This window comes from Schistocerca cancellata, chromosome 1 (assembly GCF_023864275.1).
Source record: "Schistocerca cancellata isolate TAMUIC-IGC-003103 chromosome 1, iqSchCanc2.1, whole genome shotgun sequence".
NCBI classification, from domain to species: Eukaryota; Metazoa; Arthropoda; class Insecta; order Orthoptera; family Acrididae; genus Schistocerca; species Schistocerca cancellata.
Genome location: NC_064626.1, coordinates 349,451,080 through 349,468,608, shown reverse-complemented (window position 1 = coordinate 349,468,608; position 17,529 = coordinate 349,451,080). Strand labels below are relative to the sequence as shown.

Here is a 17,529-nt window from a genome sequence, read left to right as displayed (position 1 = left end):
CAGATTAAAAATTAATTTCAGTAGTAGTAGAATTAGCAAAGGTAAAAATGGTTACATATAAGGTGTAAATGTTTCGGGTACTTCTTGCTTTTGCTTAAGTCGTATACTGCACTAGGCGACACAGCTTGGATGCTTCAGGGGTGCAGATATGTGGACTTTCTCAGCAGTTATTTCTTTTTCCTGGGGCTGGATACAAAACAGATGGCTGTGCCTGATCCTGACGGGGGGAAGGACGGTGGTGGAGAGTAGAATAGGGCCTTTGTATGTGGGGGCTGGGCAGCCTTCCTTCCTGTGTGCCGAGTCAAGTTCCTCTTGGCAGTCATTAAATTTCTCCCAGACTTAGCTTATGTTGTTCACTACAGTTATTCATGAAGGGTCTTCTTTTCAAGGGACTCAGATAACTCAATCATTAAAGTTTGTGGAACTATCATGATTCCTTTATTCACTTAGATACTCTGTTCTTCTAAAATGTATGTAATTTACAAATTTTTACACTTCTATATGAGTTGTGATGATGGCTTATCTCTCTCAAATATCGTTTAATTGAAACTCGGGGCTAATAACTTCTGAGATTGACAATGGGGTATTCAGTTAGAACTGTTATTCTGGATTGGTATTAACTCGGTTTGTACTCTAATTTATTTTACGACGGCATTTCAAACTCAATCCTTTTGGCTGACCTGTTTCCCACACAGTGGTCACTTACAGAATAAATATCATACCTTGACACCATATAGATCTGTTCATTAACCGCAAGGGTGGCAATACAATGTAGTTGAAGACCAATCTGAGATCCCAACGTGTCCTATCTTGGTGGATTAGGCAGTGAGAATTTAAACAGATGACATGAATAGATTTCTATCCCTGGGTAAAACTAGTGCAATCTGTAGGGCAATATTAGGCTGGTGGATTTATTTTCATAACTATCTTCTTGGATTTGCTGGTTATGCTGCAGCCGTATGAATGTACGAAAGCATAACATGGGAGCTTGATTTACGTGACAGAGATGTGTGATCCACGGGGAGGAAGAGGGGGAGTGATGGGGTGGGGGCTGGAGTGTTTCTGTGCAGGAGGAAGACGAGAGGTTGGTCCGATCAGTTAAGATGGGGTGGTTGGGAGAGTTGCAGATGCTGCTCTTGCACCAGTGGTAGAGGTGGGAGCTGGGTACACGTCACAAGGCAGCGTGTCAGTGGGAGGGGGGGGGGGGGGGCTGAAACTCTAATGGCCGCTCACTTGGTGGAGAGGCCTCTGGGGAGGAGGGAGGGCAGGGAGGGTTGTCGGGTTGTCGCGTCACCAGATGGCAGGGAGGGGCGAGGCTTGCGATTTGTAAACAAACTGTGGGCAGCAGTCTTGCCTGGCATTAACCACACGACTTTCTCTTTTCATTTGGTATTTCCTCTTTGGCAGAAAGTTACCATTGTTCATACACCAAGCTGAAGGGTATTTGGTGATATATTTTGATTGCTGAGTGTGCATTTGTGTACAGGAAATAACATTCCATTGCACATTTGGTATACAGAAACACATAGTATCATGAAAATTTACCTTGTTGTTTCTCCAGTGGCATATTAAGAAAGCAATAAAATAGCACTTAGGGAGAGCTCCTTTTACTTTCAAAGTAACATATTGGCTGTTTAGCTTAGACGAATGTATTCTTGTTAACCGAAACTACTGTCTCTCTAGCCCGGTGTTCGAATTGTTCATTCCCTTGTAACAGTGTTATTATCGGTGTGTGAACGTTTAGCCTAAACATACATGTAGTGTAGTAAATTTCAAATGGTAGGTAGAGGGCAGCATGTTGTCACTGATTCTTTGCTAATGGCAGTTACAAATACGTGTTACTAACATGTTTTCTTGGTAAAGCTTTAACAGCTCTTTCTGCTCATTGTTCACTAAATCAACAGGTGAAGTGTCATTCCATTTGACATATAAAAAATTAATTGATTCTTAACTCTGTGTGTTCCATTGACAAGGACAACTTTTCCTCTTAATTCAATTACTAATGAGTGTTTGTGTTTACAGTTCTCTAGCGCTACGACAACATTACTGAAGACGTAATGATGTAAGACAGAGTGATTACTAAAACTCCAATCCCTTCCATTAACATATGACATCCTAAATTCTATTACAGATGGTTGCCAACACTTATGAGTACTTACAAATGAAATGCACAACTTAAATGAATACATAGCAATGATGGCGGTTTCCCATCAATTAATTCTCTTACTTCACTAAAGACTTTTCAAATTGAATACATGGCATGCTGGACCTAGTCCCTGGACCATAACCCATAGGGATGTTTTGACCTTAGAGCATACCTAGGTTGCACTCTAGGTGGTTGTACTACTTTCCTTCTTGCCTTCCTGGCTGGGGCTACTGGTGTAACCAGATCTGCTTTGCTGTCAAGTGGAGGTGGCTCGGAATCCTTATACAACTGTAACCTGTCGAAATGAATAATCACTGTGTGTTCTACTAACTGAATTTCTGCATTTACCAGTGAAGTAAACCACATGATATGGTATGGTCCTTCATATGTAGGAGTAAACTTCTTCGTCCTTCCCTTCTTTACTACTGGGTTACGCAACATCACTAAGTCTCCTACCTTGTACTCAGGCATTTCTGCTTTCTGATTATTCCTTTTTAACTGCTGAGCCATAGCTTTTGCGTTGTTCCTGTTTACCTTCATCCAGATGGCTTTTAAATTTTGTGCCAAACCTTTCACGTCATTGGATTTAATTACTGGGGGCAGTTTGTCAAGCTCAAAAAAGCGTACTCATAGGTCGGCCATGTACCACTTCATAAGGGGAGTATCCTGTGGCTTCATGGACATGGATATTATATGCTGACATGACGTATTGGACATGCCCGTCCCAGTCTGAGTGATTTTTGTTGACATAGTAAGAAAGCATGCCAGTAACGGTGCAGTGGACTTGCTCTAAGTGTCCATTCGATTTAGGGTGAAACAATGTCGTTCTCCGCTTTTTGATTCGTAACAATCGACAGACTTCTGTAAATAATGCTGACATAAAATTTGTGCTTTGATTTGTAAGTACAGCTTCAGGACTTCCATTGGCAACACTAGGTGAGTGACAAATGCTCGAGCTACAGTTTCTGCTGACATATGTGGTATGTGGATGAGAATTAAGAATCTGGAAAAATGATATATTATTGACAATATATACCTGTTATTCTGTGGACTAAAAAGGGAAAGGGCCAACAATATCTACAGCTACTAAGGCCCAGGGACAAGTGGCTTCTGGCACCTGTTGCGAAGGTACCTTTGTTCGACGCGGCAATGACCTCCCAACGCAGGGCAAGCAATTTTTTATATACTTTTGTACATCTCACCATCTGCCTTCCCAGAAATAACAGGCGGTGGTGTGAAGACCATTATGACACGCTTGCAGGCTATCATGACATTGTGCTATTATCCTCGGACGGATGTAATTCTTTCAGAATTACTACTCGTTTACTCAGTGGGGTTTTTTGATACAAAATCCCATCTTTGACAGAAAATTCAGGCAAAGTCTCACACTTCTGACATTCAACATCTCTTTGCTGTACTTCCCTCAATTCTTCAATAGAAACATCATTGGTAACAATCACTCTAACTTTCTGGCTTAATGCATTGGAATTTTGAAGCAACTTGCCCGGTTAATATTTTACCTCATATTCAAATTCGCTCAATTTTAAAGCCCAACGAGTTAACCTGCTACTAGGATCTTCCAGGCTCAACATCCACTGTAATGCGGTGTGATCCATAATGACAGTAAACTTCCTCCCATACAAATAGCATCAAAAGTAGGTTACACCAAACATGAACGCTGAAAGTTCCTTCTCAGTTGTACTGTAATCCAATTTCTGCTTTGTTAAGCTGTTGAGATGCATAACCAATTTTTCACTCTTCTCTATCAATTTCTTGTGACAAAATGGCTCCTATGGCATAATCCAAGGCATCTACTGACAGAATAAATGGTTTTTCAAAATCTGGGTGGGCTAGTACAGGGGCTCTAGTCAAAACATGTTGAATTTGTTGCATTGTCTCATCACATTCCTTGGTCCGGGTGAAACTAACTCCTTTGTTCAATAGCTTAGCCAGGGGCTTAACAATGGTAGCATAGTTGTTCACAAAACGTCTGTAATAATTTGCAAGGCCTAAAAATGACTGTAGTTCTTTGATATCTGTTGGTGTTGGAAAGTCCTTCACTGCTGTGGCCAAACGGGGATCCAGTTTGACACCTACCTCACTTATTATATGTCCGAAATATTGCACCTATGATTGGGCAAAGGCACAGTTCTCCAGTTTCACACTCAGGTGAGCTCTTTTCAGCATTTCCAATACATCCCTCAGTCTCTCTGCATGTTCCTTTATTGTCTTGGAAAAAATGATAATATTGTCTAAATATACTAACCATGTTGTGGGTTTCAGTCCATACAACAACAAATCTGCAAATCTTTGAAAAGTGGCTGGTGCATTCCTCAAACCAAATGGCATTCTTGCAAATTCATATAGTCCTGTAGGTACAACAAAAGCAGTTTTATGGCAATCCTGGGGTGCCACAGAGATCTGATGATATCCAGAGCGCAAATCAATGGTGGTGAAAAACTTACAGTTGCCTAGTCCATCTAAGGTTTCGTCACTAAGCGGTAGGGGGTATGTGTCTGGAGTAGTTACTCAGTCCACTGCCATCATATCGACACATAGACAATAGGCTTTCTCACCATTTACTGTCCTCTTCAGCACGACGACCATGGGAGATGCCCATGAGCTTGAGGAGGGCTGAATGATTCCTGCTGCCAGCTGCTGCTGAATTGTATCTTCGACTACTGATTGCAAATGATACAGTATACAATATGACTTTTGCGTGATCAGCCGAGCTTCACCGGTTGGAATTTCATGCTGAACCAAATCAGTGGCCGGTAGAAACTGCCTCTCTTCAAACAACCAAGAAAACTCCTCTAATACTGGCTGTAACATCTTTTTCTCCTAAATGCTTAAATGACTTAACTTCTCTGTCAACTGATTCCATAATGGTGACACTACATAAGCACTTCTCTAACCGGAAAATTCTTACTCCACTCACCCTTCTCATCCTTAGTTCATTGAATCCTGGCTCCTCCTACTTCTTCCAAAATCTCCTGTCCACTAGCTACAATAGTACCTTTCGATATTACAACATCTTTCACACCAAAGTTATCTATACTCACCAGTATTGTAAAACCTTTATGTTTTCATTCAAGTCAGCAAACACTTCTCTTAATATGCACAGATCAATGATCTAACACATCATTCTGGGTGAGCAGATCCACCAGAATGTCTGTCTTTGGCTGCTTCTGATTCTTGACGTCTATCCAAAGAATTTTTCCACTTCTGCCTCTTATCCTTACAGGGTTGGTGATTTTTATCGCCCACATCTGCAGTTTCATGGGAGACTATGAACAGCACCTTTCACAGCTTCCTTGCATCTGATGGGTTGGTGCACTGCTGAAATGATGAATTGCTTCACCAAACTGTGCAGTTCACATTCAATAATTCACTATCCCCTGATAATGGTGCAACAAGTCTTTCCATAATATGATGTCAAAATCGCATTTCTTTAGCCTCACTACTTCCATCTCCTGACTGTATTTATTCTCATCTATTTGCAGATTCACCACACACGAATCTGCAGGGACAATTATTTCTTCTCCAAGGCCACTAATATGAAATCAGGTTGGCTGCAGCACCCTTCAACCATTTTTATCTACAAATATCACACTAACTTGTGCACCAGTATCAATTAAAATCCTAACTAATTTGTTCCCAAGTATGCCACTTACGCTAACATGTTCCACCTCTTTATTCTCTCCAATCCTCACTGGGTGTATTATTCTAGTCGGAAGCACGGGCGGGTGGCGGAGCCTGCCCTCCACTCGTGATCCTGATTCGACCACACGTTGTGGCGGTGGCTGTTGGACAACCATTACTGAGCTGGCCTATAGTCTGGCAATTAGTGCAGAATGGTGTGTGACAGTGCATGGCCATGTGGTTGGATCTCCCACAACACTGACAAAATGCTTCCTTTGCAAATACTGGTAATGGATACGGTGGACGTGGTGCAGCAGCACAGAAGTGCAATACATCTTTGCATACTATTGCCAAATGAACAGCTTCAAACAGAGAGGCAGGGGAGTCCACTTTAACTTCTCCACCATTTCAGGGGTCAATATCACAAACAAACACATCAATAGCTCGAGCTTCTGCTTCCAAGTGCAAAATCCTATTCTTTCTGGCGTTTTCATCGAGCATGTAGGTACAAGATACGGCTTGTAGACGATCTGCAAAAGCTCAAAATCCTCATTAGGCTTCTGCCTAAGAGAAGATAATTGATCTCAGTAATATCCGGTACCTCTGGTGTCAGAATACCGTGTAGTTAATCCGTGGGCTAAAACTTCAAAGTCTTGCATATCACGCAATTCATCCACTGTCTCTATAAACATTCTTGCTTTTCCTGTCAAGTTCAATCTGGCTACGTTGACCAATAGATCATCCAGCCAGGCACAAGTGTGACCTGCATCATGAATATTCTGTATGAACATAACCACATTTTCATGGGACTTTCCAGAAAAGGTGGAAATGAAAGAAGCCGCAGGAAAATTACTTACAGTTGCCATGTTAGCTGAGATTGTGGCAGCTGTATTAGTGACAGAATTAGTATTAGCTGTCACAAGTTGTACATTTCTTACAAGTGTGGAGCTAGCCACAGTTACAGAAGTTCACACACTAGCTTCCTGTGTCTGTTTCAAGACGCCGTTTTGCTTGATTAACTCTCGATTTTGGATGAACAATTGGTTCATTCTAATATTGATAGCTTCGAGCAGGTCTTGCGAGGCAGCTACCTCTTTGGGAGTATCCCATTACATTGCTTAGTTCCCATTGGCATACTTACAAAATCAGTGGGTGCTAGTAACCCAGAAATGAATGTTACAAAAAGAGAGGTCACAAAATAACCTAATACAGTGGTGGATGGCTTGTGATGTTAAAGTTTGAAGTGATACTGCAACTTACGTGAAGCTTGAGTCAGTGCAACGTGTTGGCAGTGGCGGCAGCATGGTGGTGTGGCAGTCGACATTATTGTCGGTGGCCATTACAGATGTGGGCGGGCGGGCAGCTACTGGACCCTCGAGTGGCAGCGGATGCATTGGCGGCGGGCGACATTGGTTCAGCCGGTACGCAGCCGCAGGCCCATGGTGCGGCGGCGGGACGGTGTCCAGTTCGCATGGCTGGTTCCCTCAGACTCAGATGGCCACATCACTGCAGTGCATCTACTTGTACATTCATCTACACTGATACTCTGCAAATCACACTTAAGTACCTGGCAGAGGGTTCAATGAACCACCTTCACAAAAATTCACTATTATTGCACTCTCAAACAACAAGTGGAAAAAACGAACACATACATCTTTTTGTGTGAGCTCTGATTTCCCTTCTTTTATTATGATGATTATTTCTCCATGTGCAGGTTGGCATCAACAAAATATTTTTGCATTTGGAGGAGAAAGTTGGTAAGTGAAATTTTGTGGGAAGAGAAGATCCCGTCGCAGTGAGAAAATCCTTTGTTTTAATTATGTCCACCCCAAATCTGGCATCATTTCAGTGACACTCTCTCCCTTATTTCTCAATAATACAAAACATGCTGCTCTTGTTTAAACTTTCTCAATGTACTCCATTAATCCTATCCAGTAAGGATTCCACACCATGTGGCGGTACTCTAAAAGAGGATGAACGAGTGTAGTGTAGGCAGTCTCTTTAGCAGATCTGTTGCATCTTCTAAGTGTTCTGATGTTGTCTTTCCAATTTAAGTTGTTTGTAATTGTAATTCATAGGTATTCAGTTGAATTTTGGCCTTTAGATTTGGTTGATTTATTGTGTAAATGAAGTTCAATGGATTCCTTTTAGCTCGCATATGGGTGACCTCACACTTTTCATTATTTAGGGTTAATTTTCAATTTTCTCACCATATAGGTATTTTTCAGAATCATTTTGCAATTTGTTTTGATCTTCTGATGGCTTTAACAGATGATAAATGACAGCATCATCTGCAAAAAATCTAATACGGCTTCTCAGATTGTCTCCTAAATCATTTATATAGATAAGGAACAGCTGAGGTCCTGTAACACTACCTTAGGGGTGCCAGAAATTTTACTCTATGACTTCATCAATTACTATAAACTGTGACCTCTCTGACAGGAAATCATGAATCCAGTCACATAACTGAGGCAATATTCAATAAGTATACAATTTCATTACAAGTTGCTTGTGAGGTACAGTGTTAACAGCCTTCTGGAAAGATATAAATACAGAATCAACTTGAATTCTCTTGTCAGTAGCACTCAGCACTGTGTGTGAGTAAAGAACTAGTTGTATTTTACAAAATGATGATTTCTGAATCAATGTCAATAGCCCATTCTCTTTGAGATAATTCATTATGTTCAAACACTACATATATTCCAAAATCTTGTTGCATAATGACATTAATGATATGAGCCTATAATTTAGTGGATTACTTCGACTACCTTTCTTGAATATTGGTGTAACTTGTGTAACTTTCCAGTCTTTGGACACAGATCTTTCATCAAGCGAGTGGTCGTATATGATTGTTAAGGATGGAGCTATTGCATCAGCACACTCTGAAAGGAACCTAATTGGTATACAGTCTGGAATGAAAGACTTGCTTTCTTTAACCCTACGCTACACGCATGATTTTTTTACCTCCACTACACGCGCATGGACTGATAGTCCGCATTGCATACCATTTTCATGAACAATTCTGACATTACAGTTGGCAAATATAATATATTCGAGTCTGGATAACATAAATAAAACAATGAATTCACAAACACAATGTATTTCAGCATCAGTAGTGTGCATAAAATATTTTAACTCGTAATTTACCCGTAAACCAATAAGAACATTTATTGTACTCGCTGAAATTTAAGTTCATCCTGTTTTTTCACTGTTTTTCCAAATGAATTTTAACCAACACTTATCTTAAGTAAATTAGTTCAGAAACTTTTTCAGAAAACTATAGTTTACAGCCTCACTGACAATTCAAGTAAATCACTCGTGGTGGTTGCCATTTTCACTGCACTCACTGCACAGATATGCACCGACATGTTCCAGGCATACAAATTTATTGCACACATTGCAGGAAAATCTCGTCGGTCTGGTTTTTTTTCCTATCAAAGAAGTTGCATCTTCCTCGAGCTGTTGTTTGTGGAAGTCTAGGAAGAGCTTCAGCTGTTGGTAATCCCAAAATTTCCTTGATACGATTCTTGATGTTCACTGGTCCACTTAGATGATTGACCTTCATTGTCCTATAATCATGTAACAGTTCTTTGGCAAGAACTTTTAGATAGTCTTTTCTGGGAATTGTTGAATCCAAATTGCTCTTGTAAATTATGTATCCATTGATTCCAGCACTATTTAGAAGAGAGGAAAAAATTATAAATGGCCATCTTCTGGTAATTCTTGTCACAGAGTATGTACATTTCATCTCATCAACTTTATCCACACCAGATTTAGTCTCGCTGTAAAATGTTATTATTTCCGGCTTGCACGTTTCCGAATCACTGTCAATAGTGTCATCATCATGTAAAGTAGACAGTACCAGAACAACCTTGTCTTTCTTAGGTTTATATGAAACCAGTTTCATATTCTTCCTAAATGCAAAAATGCTGGATTCCACAGGACGATCTTTTGCTACTGTCGTAAATGAAGGAATTTCACGTTTATTTTTCGAATTGTTCCAACCATTGTGAGCTTGTCATTTTCCTACAAGTCGAGTGGAATTCATGTGAACCAATTATCACATGTTACATTTCTGCCAGATTTGGATATGCATTTCACCATTCTTTTGACAATAGCATGAGGTGTGTTATCACAGAGGTAAGGCCCATCCACTTGCTTTCCACAGTATATTTCTAAATGGCTGGTATAGAACATTCTTGCATCTGTAAGTGCAAAAATTTTTATACCATATTTTGCTGGTTTTGATGGAATGTATTGTATAAACCCACATCTGCCCCTGAATGCATCCAGCATTTCATCTACTGTAATTAGTTCTGATAAACTATAATGTTTCTTGCAGTTTTCATTGAACTGATCTATCAAGAATTGGACAGCAACTAATTAGTCTGTTTCCTTCAGATGACCTCTGTTTCTGATGTCATCAAATCTCAGACATGTCAGCAAGAAACGAAAATGGTTTATGCTCATTGAAAGTCTGAACTACTCCACTCCAGTACCATATGCAGCCCAAAGATCTAGTAAATTTGTGTGTGATGTTCATAGCACTCCCGCCAAGAAAAGGAGTCCTAAACAAGCTTTGATTTCTGTAATGTTAGTGTCTGCAGCATCTCTTTCTCTGGAATATTTAGAACGGATGGTAGCAATGTAATTATTAGTGCAGTGAACAATTTCTTCTAAAGTGTCATCTGTGAAGAAAAGTTGTAAACAATCAGTTGGATGCTTGGCATTTTTTGCTTTGCCTATGACTCCCAGTAAATGCTTGACAATATTATTTTGAGGTCTTCTTACTCTTCTGTTTTGGATTAGAGGTCGATGACTCCATTGCATACCTTCTTTCCCAAAATACAAGTCAAATATTTCGATAGAATCACTTTCGTCCAGCAACTGTTCACTATCTGTATAGTGATCGCTTTCGAATATTGACTCCAGATCACTACATTCTTCATTACCAAGCTCTTTGTAGAACCACTGCAAAACCTGATCGTCATCCACCGTTCTTCTGAAAAAAAGTGTATAACTTATTTCACTAATCAGTGTTGGTCAATGGAAAGGCTCATAATTGTATGACAGTTTGGATAATAAATAAATAGAAAAGTTTCTAAACGTAACTGTGTATGTTTTGTAATATTATAAAGGAAGAAACCTCCTTACCTGCAATACATTGTAAAAGAACTGATGATAGAACCACACCACACGAATGCACACACGCGGACTGACACTCCGCCGCACCTCACGAGACTGCTGCTTCTGACAATAATGACTAACTTCAATTGTTGCCAATAATTCGCTATGGAAGGAGGGGAAGGTATAAAAAGTCACTAATGGAAATCTTGAATTTATAAGTGATTGTTGGTGGAAAGATAAAACTGCGGACTCACAGTCTGCGGTGTGTGTAAAGGAGGGTTAAGTGATTTAAATTGCTTCACTACTCTGAGGACATCTACTTCTAAGTTACTCATGTTGGCAGCTGTTCTCAATTCAAATTCTGGAATATTTACTATGTCTTCTTTAGTGAAGGAATTTTGGAAGGCTGTGTTTAGTAACTCTGCTTTAGCAACATTGTCATTGATAGTACTTTCACTGCTATCATGCAGAGAAGACATTGGCTGTGTCTTGCCGCTAGCATATTTCACATACAACCAGAATCTCTTTGGATTTTCTGCCAGGTTTTGAGACAAAGTTTCATTGTGGCAACTATTATGAGCATCTTGTATTGAAGTCCACACTAAATTTCATGCTTCTGTGAAAGATCACCAGTCTAGGAGATTTTGAATCCATTTAAATTTGGCATGCATTTTTCATTGTTTCTCCAACAGTGCTCTGACCCTTTTGGGCACCAAGAAGGATCAGGTCTGTCATTTGTTAATTTATTTAGTATACATCTCTTGATTGCTGTTGATACTATTTCTTTGAATTCAAGTCACATCTGGTCTACAGTTTTATTGTTAATTTGGAAAGAGTGGGGATTGTCTCTCAGGAAAACTTCAAGCAAATTCTTGTCTGCTTTCTTGAATAGGGATATTTTTCATTTAGTTTTGGAGGATTTGGAAATGATGCCAGCCAGCCATTGCCTGATGTTTCTGCAAGATGGTAATGGTGATGAGCTCCAACAGTACATCTTTTGTTTCTTTCAATTGTTCAGCACTAAAGTTGGAAGCCAAACCACAGTACTGAAGCACTTCACTTGCACAATTGATCATTACAGGTGCTTCAAGATTCAGGTGAGAAGTGCTGCACTGTCCCTGTGTAGTAAACACATTGGCATGAAACTTACCTTGCACAAGGTTACTGTGAATTGTGCAGGTCACCACTGTGGATGATGTCCCTTCATGGAGAACAGGGAATGTCCCAATAATATACATGATATGTATCACAGTGGATGTCATCACAGAGTTAATACTTTCAGCATACAGCAATGAAAAGGGAGATATTAATTTAGTTAGTTAATCAAAGTATGAGCTTGAAAATTTCTTCTATTGTGTAATGGATAAGATTGTAAATTACAATGACTTATTTGTTTCAGGAAAGACAGAGATGTCAATCAAATACTGAGGCAACGTGTTAAAATATTGGCAACATTTGTAGCCAAACAGATGGCTGGAAAAGATCCAGGACTAGAATGCACATACCACTCACATGATCTTCATATCACTGAAATTAAAGTATGTATATAACTTTAAGACTGAAACTGAATTTTGTTTAATTTCTTCATGTGATATCATTAATGTGTATATTACAATCTCCGCTGTAAGTTCCAGTAACTATTACAGTAACACAGATATGTGTTCTTACTCAGTTGATTAACTTCTTTTCACACTAGTGAAACACAAGATAACATACAGAACAGTTATGTCAAAAAAATGCGCATTGATTGCTATTTCAGATTATACGCCAGTACAGCATGACTGTGAAAGCTACCTGACTGCTGCTTGTCTCCAGAAGTTTATTTATATTTGTGATCATGGTATATAATTCTGCACGCAAGTATGTGATACAAGCTTTGACAGACAATTAAAATGGCCAGACGGGTGCATTTTTTTATCTAATGATGCTGTAAATCTGGTATTATACTGTGCACAATAGACATTCACCAGTCCTAAGTAACACTCATTTTTAAACTAAACACATTTTTCCCAACAAATACTAATATTGCATATCATTGTATCAGGCTACTTCACAAATATAACACTGAAGGTTAGTATGGTATTAATCTGCTAAGTAAATAAATAATTCTGCAATTAGGCCCAGAGTTCCACCAAACCCTCTGCCAAGTGACATCATTTGGATGTGGTATGGAAGAGCATGGGTTCAGCATGCCAGTCTCTTTGCCATTCTCGGCTTTCCAGACAATGGAGCCATTACTTTTTATTTAAGTAGCTCTTCAACTGGTTTTGCAAGGCTGAATTCATAGCATTATAGTATTCTCAGCCAGGTAGATTCCCTGGCAGGACCAGAAATTGAACTGGGTTGTCCATATGACAGAGAAACCTTCTCAGCTATGGGGGTGGACTTTTCAAGATATTCCTTCAGAGAATGGAAGCACCTGGAAATGAAATCCTCTTTATTTAGACAATTGATTTTCCATATACATTGTGGATACAAAGATTATGAGATATCTTCTAATATCATGTCAGTCCTTCTTTTGCTTGGCATAGTGCAGTAACTCAATGTGACATGGATGTGACAAGTCATTGGAAGACTCCTGCAGAAATATTTAACCATGCTGTCTCTATAACTGTCCTTAATTGTGAAGATGTTGCTGGTACAAGATTTTGGCAAGAACTGACCTCTCAATTACGTCCCATAAATGATTAATGGGATACATGTTGGTGACATCGATGGCCAGATCATTCAGTCAAATTGTAGAGAATGTTCTTCAAACCAATTGTGGACAACTGTGGCCTGGTAGCATGGCACATTGTCATCCATAAAAATGCAATCATTGTTTGGGAACATGAAGTTGACAAATGGCTCCAAATGGTCTCCGAGGAGCTGAACGTAACTGAGGGCCCAGCCCATTCCATTTTTTAAAGGTGTCTTTTTTGACAACCTGGATGCGTGGCTTGACAAGGGATATGCCACACTCAAACCCTGCAATCAGCTCATACCAACAGGAATTGGGATTCATCTATCCAGGTCATTGTTTTCCAGTCATCTAGGATCCAACCAATATGGTCATGATCCCAGGAGAGGCTCTGCGACCAGTGTTGTGCTGTTAGCAAAGGCACCTGGGTTGACTATATGCTGCCATAGGCCATTAATACCAAATTTTGCCACTCTGTCCTGAAGGATACACTTCTCATATTTCCCACATTGATTTCAGCAGTTATTTTATGTAGTCTTGCTTATACATTAGCACTGACAACTCTATGCAAACACTGATGCTCTCAGTTATTAAGTGGAAGCCATGGGCCACTGAATTGTCTGTTGTGATAGGTACTGCTGGAAACTTAGTATTTTCAGCACACTGATGACATTGCAGATCTCGGAATATTGAATTCCTATAATTGTTTCCACAATAGAATGTGCCGTGCATCTAGTTCCAGCTACCATTCTGCATTCAGAGTCTGTTGATTGCTGTCATATAGCCATAATCATGTTGGAAACCTTCTCACATGAATCATCTGAATACAAATGACAGCTTCACCAATGCACTGCCCTTATATACCTTGTGTACCTTATACTACCACCATCTTTATACGAGCATATCATTGATTAATTACCTCACTTCTTGCATCATATAATTTGCTTGGACATTCTGATGAAATAGTGTGAAGTATGTGAACAAATTTTTAGAATTCCATGACTGAGCCATTACCATTACTGTGTGTTGGGATTGACAATCTTTTTCTTGTCTTCTTACTTTACTCACTGTAGTTTTAGTGCTTACATTTGACTTTTTCAGCTGGGGCATTTTTTATTTCATCAAGCCATACTAGTTTTGTTTCTCTCTCACGATTTTACATATATCAGTAAACATATTCATGAATGTAGGAAAAGACAGATAGCTACTTACTGGAAAGAAGACACATCAAGTTGCAGACATGGTGTTTTGGGAGGCTCTTCTAGAAGTTCCATAAAAAGGTTGGCATAGGAGGGTGCCCTGTGGGAGCCCATGGCTGTGCTGCAGATTGATTTATATACCTTCCCTTCAAATCAGAACTAGTTGTGGGTTGGGATAAAGTTAGTAAGGTGTGTGAAGAATAAGGTAGTGGGTTTGGAGTCTGAAGGATGTTGGGAAAGGTAGTATTAAATAGCAGTCAGACCATGGGCATAAGGGATATTGGTGTATAGGAAGGTGGCATCAACAGTAGGTGAAGGGATGGGGATAATGGAGAGTTGGTGCAGAAAGTGGTCACTGTCATTGACATGGGAGGCTAGATTATTGGCAATTGGTTGGAAGTGTTGGTCAATGAGGGCTAAAATTCTTCCAGTGGGGCCATAATAACCAGTCACAATTGGGCGTCAAGGATTGTTGGGTTTGTAGATTTTGGGGAGCACGTAGAAGGTGGATGTGCAGAGTGTCATAGGGATGAGGAGGGAAATGGATTCAGAGGAGATGTTGTGGGAAGGGCCTAAGGCTTTAAGCAGGGATTTGAGTTTGTTTTGGACTTCCAGGATGGCCAGAGTTAAGGAAGCAATATTCAAGTTTTTAATCACCAACTGCTATTACAGTGCAAACATGCACCTTCAACAACTTAGTGGTAAGTAATTATATGCATGTACTCTATTGATACTATATGTAATAGTCAATGTCAACAGTATTTTCAGTCAGGTGTTTTCTATGATCTGAATTAGTATTTTCAATGGAAGTTTTATAACTACTGGGTGTTTTTATTTAAATCTTAATGATAATATGCAAAAATAACTTTTGTGCAATTAATCAAAGATGTATGTACTGTTTTAATGTTAGATTGTGTAGGGTACTGTGGAACCTCGTATTTGTAAGATACAGTACATCCTCATAAGTGTAATTTATTTCTATATACTATGTATTTTCTGATGAAATCCATGCAATGTAAATTGTCTCTGGATGAATATACTACTACTACTACTACTACTACTACTACTACTTCTACTATACATATCCATGGCACATGCATCCCAGAACCACAACTGCACCCTCTGCAAGATACTACTTCTCTGCAATCACTACTCCATACATAACATCTCTGAAATTGAATCCCTTGCTCTCTAGCACCTGGAGGAGCGTTCCAGACACCATCTCCATAAGTTATTCAACCTGCTGACATCTTACTGCCACAGTGGGGCACCACTAACACCTCTATCATACCCACAGTGTTCCTCCTCATCCACCCATCATAGTATCTAAATCCTGGATAGCTGACCTTTTCAATTTGCCACAACCCCCAAAACTCTCTACCAGCCCTCAAACAAATGCAAATCCAGAGCCAAAACATACTCATAACACTACTGTTAAAATTTCCACCAGAAACTTCAGCTCCACAGAAGTTTCAGTCCTATTCAAAGGTCTCTCCTTTAGCCCTACACCCAAATTTAACCATACTGGACTTGTCAAAGACCTGTTCTCCTTCTCTCGATCCTTGCAGTGGAAGCACTTCTTTACTTTTGATCCCTCCAACCAAAACCACCCTACTTCCAACACTCAATCCTGCCTCTTCCAGTTCATACCATCATCCAAACGAGATCCTCTCCTCCTCCCACCTAATCACTTGCTGGTCACCTTCGAGGACTTCCTTACTTCCTGCTTAGCTTCACCATCTTCCCACATCCCTTCCTCAGAACACCAAAAAACCACCAAAAATAAATCTTGACCTAATCATCCTACCTGCAGACAAAGGTTCCACCATTGTTGTTATGAATTGCAGTGACTACCTGGCAGTAGGTCTCTGCCAATTATCTTACTACTCCACCTATAGACTCTGTCCATCCCAGAAGTCCAAAACAAACTCCAGTCTCTGCTTAAAGCTGTAGGCCCTTGCCAGAACATCTCCTCTGAATCCATTTCCCGCCTCACCCCTACGACACCCTGTACACCCACCTTCTACATGCTCCCCAAAATTCACAAACCCAACAATCCTTGATGCCCAATTGTTACTGGTTATTATGGCCCCACTGGAAGAATTTTGGCCCTTATTGACCAACACTTCCAACCAATTGCCCATAATCTAACCTCCCATGTCAATGACAGTGACCACTTCCTACACCAACTCTCCATCATCCCCATCCCTTCACCTACTATTGATGCCACCTTCCTATACACTAACATCCCTCATGCCCATGGTCTTACTACTATTTAACACTACCTTTAATAATGTCCTTCAGACTCCAAACCCACTACCTCATTCCTCATACACCTTACTAACTTTAACCTAACCCACAACTACTTCTTGTTTGATGGGAAGGTATATAAACAAATCCATGGCACAGCAATGGGCACCCACACAGCACCCTCCTGTGCCAATCTTTTTATGAGCTGTCTAGAAGAGACCTTTATAGCCTCCCAAAACACCAAACCCCTAGTCTGGTTCAGGTTCACTGATAATATCTTCATAATCTACACTCAGGCCGAGACACCACAACCTCAACACCTTCTCTCCCATCCACTTCACATGGTCCTCCTCCACCCAGCGTCCCACCTTCCTAAATGTTGACCTCCTCCTCTCTGGTGACTCCATTTGCACCTCTGCCCACGCTGAACTGACCAACTGCCAACAGGACCTCATTTTGACAGCTGTCATCCCTTTCACATCAAA

The 17,529-nt window shown here is 40.1% G+C and overlaps 1 protein-coding gene across 1 annotated transcript in view; it reads left to right on the top strand.

The window, feature by feature from the left end:
• The window catches only part of LOC126173832 (armadillo repeat-containing protein 3), a 60,588-nt gene that overhangs the window by 24,449 nt on the left and 18,610 nt on the right, over positions 1-17,529 (top strand). The window contains exon 3 of the mRNA XM_049920988.1: positions 12,315-12,453. Coding sequence (XP_049776945.1) covers positions 12,315-12,453 — 139 coding nt within the window. The remainder of the gene's footprint in view (positions 1-12,314; positions 12,454-17,529) is intronic.